This window comes from Malaya genurostris, chromosome 2, assembly GCF_030247185.1.
Source record: "Malaya genurostris strain Urasoe2022 chromosome 2, Malgen_1.1, whole genome shotgun sequence".
Lineage (NCBI taxonomy): Eukaryota > Metazoa > Arthropoda > Insecta > Diptera > Culicidae > Malaya > Malaya genurostris.
In genome coordinates this window covers 26,274,451-26,282,610 of record NC_080571.1, presented here as the reverse complement: position 1 = coordinate 26,282,610, position 8,160 = coordinate 26,274,451, and the positions used below count along the sequence as shown (strand labels likewise).

The following is an 8,160-nucleotide window of genomic DNA, read 5'->3' as shown; positions in this document are numbered from 1 at the left end:
CACTGAAAATTTTAATAACTGTTTGACAGTTAGTTTCACGACAATCAGTTTTCACAGAAGTTCGGTTATTGGAAGATAATTTTACCATACGGACGGTATGGTTTTTACCGTACTCGGCGACTATTCAGATTTACCGTATGAATTGTATATCTATTTACAGAATTCTGTAATGAAAACTTGCGTAAAACTGATCGCCCGGTAAAAATTTGCATTATTGTTGTAAAATGAAGTTCATGTACCGAAATATCGGTAATTTTCGTTGATTACCGAAAGTTTTCGTTAAAAAAATTACCGAACAACGGAATCGAATCTTAGTGTGCATATTGACATTACACGTGTGTATTTACTTCAATGCAATAAGACAAATAATGTTGTTTACATCCAGTTTTATGAAGAGTTGGATGCAATTCAATTCGCAAAAGACAATAACAATGTGCACTATGTGGAGCACGAGAACATTTAGTACAACATTCCAGTATATATGGAAGATAGTGCTATAGAAGTGCGTGTGCATGATCTTCACTCAAGGTTCATATATTCGCAAAACTATGTCCCAATACGGAGAGATTCTCTCTATCGAAAAAGAAAAATGGAAAAAATTTTCCCTGGTATTCTAAATGGCGTACGTTTGTTACGCATGCGCTTGAAGAGGCCTATGCATTCTTATGTGACTTGTTATCACTTGTTACCTATGACAATCAGATGGCCACATGTCAATATTGCCAAAAAACTGTTCATTGCGGTAAGCCATGTGATAAACTGGACAAGGAGACAACTATACCAAAGGACAACGGTGCTTCCTTCACACCAACCCCAAGCAACCCTAGTACACCTGTGACAGCCACCAACAACAATGAAGCATCCCTTTCAACGAATCCAAAATCATCCTCTATAGAACAAAGTACACCAGCTGCAGTTTGTTAACAACTTACCCTCCAACCAACCAGCAACTGCAACCAATGTACAACAAGGTGCATCTACAGCAACTAGCAACGAAAAGAAGACGGGAATCGACAACAATACCATCGATGCGGCAATGGATGACGAAACGAACCACGAATGAAGTGCCCCTCAATCCTCGTAGGAGGGAAATGCAAGCTCCTCTCTCCCTAGAAAAAGGGTGACAACGAGATCCAACTAAAAAAAATTATTTAAAAAATCGACTCAATCGGCCACGTAAAGCTTGTACACAAATAGGCCTGAATAAAAATATCTTTTAAATAAAAAAAAACATCGATCTGTGAATTACTTGAATTTTTACGTGAACTTTGTGTTACGTGAATTTTTAAGTGAACTTTCCCTCTGGGAGAGTGATAAGTTTTTGATCGTGAATATCTATTGCTGTATCTAACTCATCAACATAACTTTTTCTACATTCCATCGGAAATATGATCAACAATTAATAATAATACTTTTGGCAGCGTGACATAACCATGAACAACTAAATTAAATCGCGAACTAAATTAAGTTATTGCAAACTTTTCGTCGCTTGCAGGAAAAATAGTATTGTTATTCACATTACACCAGAGCTAAAAATTGTCACGCACACTCAGAAAAATATTATGGTAACAGTTACTATGTAGAGGGCCAACGTGACCATGCGAGTATAGTGGTTTTCAGCCGACTATTAAATCAGATGATTTCAACAATAGTCAAGTTCATGTTTACTATAAATGGTATCGGCTCTAGAATAGTAATATTGAACAGTATATTGTATGAATAACTAATACGATTGAGATGGTTAGGCTAACCATGACCGAATCTTTATTTACATTGTAATTTTCGCTATAACCAGAGCCATGGTATTTTTGACATTTCACTTCTAGTTATTTCGAAACTGAAGGCAGTGGTTGATTCAACAATGCTGAAGATTAGCAAAACATGAGCTAATGTTAAAAAGTTTTATGAATTTAAATTCTAAAATAAGAACAACAAAATAATTTCATTAAACTCTATTTTATTTTCGCATCAAATCAAATAATAATATACCTGGTGAAATATAGCTTAGCATTGCTTGATAGCATCAGTTGATTCAAGGTTCTGTCCGGTGGAGTTTTTCCTGAAGCAGGAAAGAAATTATTAGCCAAGTCCAGATGCAAACCTCGATACTCACCTGCGACTTTCCGTGGGATTCGAGCGAATTGAATCCGGGAATTAAATGATAATCTTCCTTTTCATCAATCGCTTGATGTTGTTTCTACAGCGACCGATAATGAATAATAAACCGTATACGAGATGTTGATTTCACTGGAAAACATAACAGTTGCCGGAAAAACTGTTGAAAATTGAATTTCAACCTCGGAAACTAGTAAGGCTACAAACTTTACATACCTGCAAGACCTACCAAAGTACACAGTCACAATATAGAATATTTTGTTCAAATCCATCACTGATGTGTTACCCAGGTACGACATTTTCTGCTAAATTGTAACTTTATGTGACAATAACAGTACACCCGTTCATTGACAATTTGTATAGTCAGCACAAATGTAATACATAGTAGGTTGAAAAACACTATACGATAATGTGCTTACTACATAAATTCTGTTGATATGGACTACATGAATAGTGTTTTCAAACTTCATACTCGTCTTTTAAACCATGTATCTAATTATGGTAACATTATTAAACTGTGGACATATTTACATGGTAGCGATAACTATTTAGCACCTCATATATACAAGGCTCGAGAGCAATTTCACCTTACTAGAAATTGTGATTTTAACTATCTATTCTTATATTTGAGATGACTACCATTGTCAGGATGACCATGCCAGAAAAGTCATAAATACAAATAGTTTAGTCAAGTCGTAGTCTTTGTTGTCTAGTAATTTATACAATACAGATGGTGAATAGTCATATATCATGGTTGTTGCTACTATTTAAGCGTATAGTTGAAATGACAATGGAAAACAGGTTACGGTTACTATGGTATTTTGCTCAGTGCATTCTCAATACACGCTTAGAAAAAGTTACTCAAAGTTTGAGTACTAGTTACCCATTTTCAAATGATACATGGAAACGTCAAAAATTGAGTAGTTATCATCAATGATATTGAGTAACTCCTACTCTAAATTTGAGTTTAACTCAAGAACTCGTTTTTTTATTACTATTCGCAAGATCAGTCTAAAAGTTATAATAACCATATGTAGCAATAGGTTGTATTTTTTGTTAGTGAGATCGCGTATTTCGAGGGTGAGTCGCTCAACGCAAACGGTGTTGTGTCTTCAAAAACCGGAATGATAAACTCCGTGTTGTGCTTTAGAATGGAAACGAATATGCTCAAATGTCATTTATGAGGAATAAGTGTATGATTGGTGCCTGAGCATAACTGACATGTATGTTAATTTGCGATTGACACACTACTCCAAGCGACCACCACTTGATATAGTATTGTGTTCAATTACTTAATATTTTAATACAATACACTCAGAAAAGGAGCAATTTTTTTGCAAATTTGGTATATGATAAATAAAATTTTACTCAAAATTTGAGTGATAGTTACTCTATTTTTGGTACATGTACCAGTAAAGTGTTACTCAGTGAATGAGTAGATTTTACCCAAATATCGTTTCCAGTGGAAGAACTCAAATTTGAGTAACTTCGGAGTTACTCTAAATTAGAGTTGTTCCACTTTTTCTGTAGATGAGTGAGATCTTACTCATTTTTGAGTAACTATTTTTAAGCGTGTAGCGGCCCTTACACAGCCCGGTGGCAACAATAATGGTCAAACCGCATTCGGCCGACATTTCCATCGCCGATCTTTTTTTTGCTCTTCGGTTATGACTGAGCTGCCGGCGTGCACATGTATAGGTACGCCGGACCCGACATAAAATTCATATCTTTGGCAACGATATTCTTCACCGAGCTTTTCGCACCGTAGCAACTGTGTCGGGTCCGGCGTACCTATACATGCGCACGCCCGTGCTCAGCCATAGCCGAAGTCAACGCCGGAGAGCTCGGATCGGTTGGCTCGGCCGAATGCGGAGTGCCCTTAAGGCGCTCCTGCTAGTGCTATCGCAACCAGAGATGCCAGGTCTGCAGATTTGTCTGTAAATCTGCAGATTTGGGGTATAGTGCTGCAGACATTTTTTGTTGTGCAGACTTTTACAGACTTTTGAAATTCTCGCAGACTTTTGCAGATTTTTTAAATTCTCACAGACTTTCGTCTATATTTACAGATTTTTGAAATTTACGCGACCTTTTTTTTTTTTTTTTTGCTCGCCAAGTCAGTTTTGCGTGTCATACTTTATAGAGAAATTGCTGCCAGCAAGACATACTTCTGACTGCAGATTTTTTTTCAGATTTACAGACCCTGTCTGCAGATATTTGAAATTTTTACCTGGCATCTCTGATCGCAACCAACATCTCAGTCCTTCGGGGCCATCAAAGCTAGCAAGTCAGTGAGAGCAAAGTAAACAAAATGAAGTAAAACACAACACTTCATTGATTATGAAAGTCAGTATTACAATTTGGCACCGCACGTTTCATAACGATGTCACATTGATAATCAAACATAAAAAAATCAACTTTCACAGCTAAATATCACAGATATTTAGCAACAACGAACTTATATACTTCTTCGTTGTTTTCGTCTTTGCGGAAAAGATGATGGTCACGAAAACATGGCCTAGCAGGGACTTGCCCTTACACGTTCATTAAAAGTGTCAGTCAGTAATGTAATTTTTTATAAACGTGTAAGAGCTTTTTCATCATTACTGAATTCTCCATACAAATTTGGAATGACATTACTTAGTAATCATTAAAACTGACATTATTTCTCTATTAAGAATAACACCCTTACACGAGAATTATTTTTGTCATTTTTAAAGATGACTAAGTAATGATATTTCAAATTTGCATAAAAAATTCGTCATTACTGCACCATACACGTTCATTAGCGGCCCTTACACGAGTCATTAAAAATGTCATTAGTAAAAAAAAATATCATTTTAATGAACGTGTAGTGGTGCACTAATGACGAAATTTCAAACAAATTTGAATTACATCATTTAAATGACATCATTTAAAATGACATTTTTAATGCTCGTGTAAGGGCCGCTATTGAAATGATATTTTTTAGTAATGACACTTTTAATGATCGTGTAAGGTGTGCTTATGTGTCATTAGCGCCCCTTACGCGAGAATTATTTTTGTCATTTTTAATGATGGCTAAGTAATGATGTATTTCAAATTTGATAGAAATCTCGTCATTACTGCACCATACACGTTCATTAAAATGATATTTTTTAGTAATGACACTTTTAATGATCGTGTATGGGCCGCTATTCGTGAATGACAAGGAGAGTAAACCTAAACTACTACAGATTCGCACACCAAGAGGTAAAAATCATTGTAAATGGTTTTGTCATTACCGATTCTCAATGCTTCGGTTGAATATCGAAACTGCACAGTATGTAATTTTCACAGAGAGCCGAAAATGACTGAAAGGGCAAATGAAAGAAAGAACACAATTTTGAACCTACTGTTCCGTTTATGTCGTTGACTGGACATGGATCTCGTTCTCAGAATTTACAAGCGGAGCTGAGAGTGACATTTATTGCTCGTCATTTCGAGTCAATGAAATTGACTTATTAGCTCTGCATTAGACAGCTGACCTTCGTGACCTTCATTGCGTAACTAAAAACCGCCAAGGGCAACTTGGCAACTTAGAACTAACAACGCAATGTACCTTAATTTACATACCTTTGAAAATAAGATGACATAGTATGACACGGTAAAGAAAGGCTCCCACTTAAGCCCTACATTATTCCCCAACCAATTCTATCTTATCTTATGATATTTGCAATTCCAAAAACAAAGATTCTGTTTAAAAAAAGACTTCGTATTTTTATTAGTTCAATTAATTCAAAGAAGAGTTCCAATGCTATGTTATTATTGGTTATACATTTTCTCGACATTTTCAGACTGCCGAAATATTTTTGATTGGCAAATTTTATATTGTCAAATACTTTAAATATTTATTCTTAATTTTGAATTTCTTTTGCTTTTTCTTTTTGTTGGCAATTGCGTTAGCCTGCTTTTTTGTGCGGATCTTATCGAGAAATCGTTTTTTGTTTTGTTTTATTATTTCTTGGGTCGTTAGCGGTATCTTTTTCATGGTAGAATTTGCAATAGGCTGTCCTGAAGTCGAAGGACTCGACTGAACAGAATTTTGATTTCCTAGGCTTAGATTTTTAGCTCTAGATATCAATCTCCTTTGTATTTTTCTTCGATCAATCAGTTGTTTTGTTTCCTGGTAAATTTTTGCATTTTCGGAAGGTACGGGAACATCATGATTCTTCCATGACATATCAATCAAAGGCCGTTTGCCTTCGATAAGATACTGAAGTGTTTCTGGTTCCGGTTTCATCTCCATGAAAAGAGGATAAATTTTCATTATCGACATGATATGTTTCATGGCTTCAAATTCAATTATTCGCTGTTTCATAACCTGTTTCTTTTTTATTCTGACCGGTGTGTATGAAGTTTGTTTGGCAATAGCATTCAACATTGACTTTTTTGTGGAAAATTCTACGAATGCTTTCTGTACCGAACACTTCATTACATACACCACTTTTCCAAATTCAGACAGCGCATTTTCAATGAAGGTTTCAGAGTCACAATTCGTTATTTTATCTGGCAAACATATTTTTACAGATCTAAGGCTATCGAAATATAACGGCCTGCGTCCTGAAAGTACGTTTAGTTTATGTCCGTAGTACGAATCACCATGGCAACATTCAATCGCTTTACGTGCATTACCGGGAGAAGCAAAATAAACAAGCATGTCTATCAACCGGTTAGCCTCCTGAAACCTTACGAAAGGATCTCCCGAAAGCTGTGGGAAGTACACCATCCTGGTGAGCAATCCTTTGTAGGCAAAGTATTCAGAAACTTGTTTGTACCAAACATGTTGATCCCATGCAAGGATCTTAAAGTTTCCAACATATATCGGGTGATATAATTCGAGAGGCCAAGATGGTATGTAGTCGGGATTGCGTGCTTTCGGGTAAAGATCGTCGGGTTTATAACACTTGTCCAACGGTACACAGTCGTCGTCGATGGAGACATCTGTACAGAGTTCCATCGTATAATTACCATTAGTAAAGTCCGGTTCTTCTTCATCACTGTCCAGTTGACTAAGAGTTGCTCTTCTCTTATCCAGTAAACCTGTTGAGAACAATATGCGGAAAAGGAACAGTAAAGAAAAAAGCGAAAAAATAATACATTTACCCTTTTGAAATATATTCATTTTGCTATGAACTCAATATAAATTGTATATACTCTCCAGTGAAACAAAATACTTTATTTGCTAAACAATTTGAAGTTTTCATTCCAATTTCCACTCGGAGACCGTCTCAACGGTCGGAACAAAATTTTTCATGCACGTAAAAAAATTATAGAAACTACACGCAGAGAAATGTGGCATGTTTAAAATAACAAAATTGATATAGGGATTTTCACTGTCGGCTAGAAAAGATTGCGATGCGATAAGATAGCGATAAAATGCCGCAAAGATAGCGAAACTGTCATTCGCATCGATTCAACCTCTTCAAGACCACAAGCCAGAAAAAATATTTTTTAAATTGATCGTTATAATGACTAATTTTTTATTTATTATTAGGAAAACTTCAGTCATAATGAATTCATATTGATAATGCGTATGTGGCAGATTACGGCTACAACTTGCACGGATTTTTTAAGCGTGTGCTATTTAAGGACTATTCACACATATCCGGTCCGGTTCAGTGCCGGCACGACACCGTGCACGAATACTGATATTATTTCATTCGTTTTCTATGTGCGCATTCACACCTATCCGGTACCGTGCCGTGTCAGTGTAGCTCGCCGTCAGGGTAGCGTCCGTCCGGCAAATTCAAATTCGTCGTCACCGATATTTTTTATTTTCACTGAAGTCGGTATGTCATTGCATTGGCTGTACCGGAACGAAAACAGCACGGAAACGGAACGGAAGGGTTCCGATAAAAAAGAACACTGACGGCGCCCTGAAGGCACTTTCACTGAACCGTCACGGAACTGAAATGTGTGAATAGTCCTTTATTTAACATAATGTTCGATTCAGACGATCCGCCTCCTTCCGTCACCGTCACCGTTCCGTCAAGATTAGTTTAATACTTTCTTTACCGGAACGTTCAC

At 36.4% G+C, this 8,160-nt stretch overlaps 1 protein-coding gene across 1 annotated transcript; it reads right to left on the bottom strand.

Annotated features, from left to right (window-relative positions):
- Positions 1-5,868: 5,868 nt before the first annotated feature.
- LOC131430798 (uncharacterized) lies at positions 5,869-7,395 on the bottom strand. Its single transcript, XM_058596010.1, has 2 exons — positions 7,237-7,395; positions 5,869-7,173 (listed from the first exon to the last, which is right to left on the bottom strand). Exons 1-2 carry the CDS (start codon positions 7,253-7,255, stop codon positions 5,957-5,959), a joined length of 1,236 nt encoding a protein of 411 aa, XP_058451993.1. The 5' UTR covers positions 7,256-7,395; the 3' UTR covers positions 5,869-5,956.
- Between the last annotated feature and the right edge of the window lie 765 nt (positions 7,396-8,160).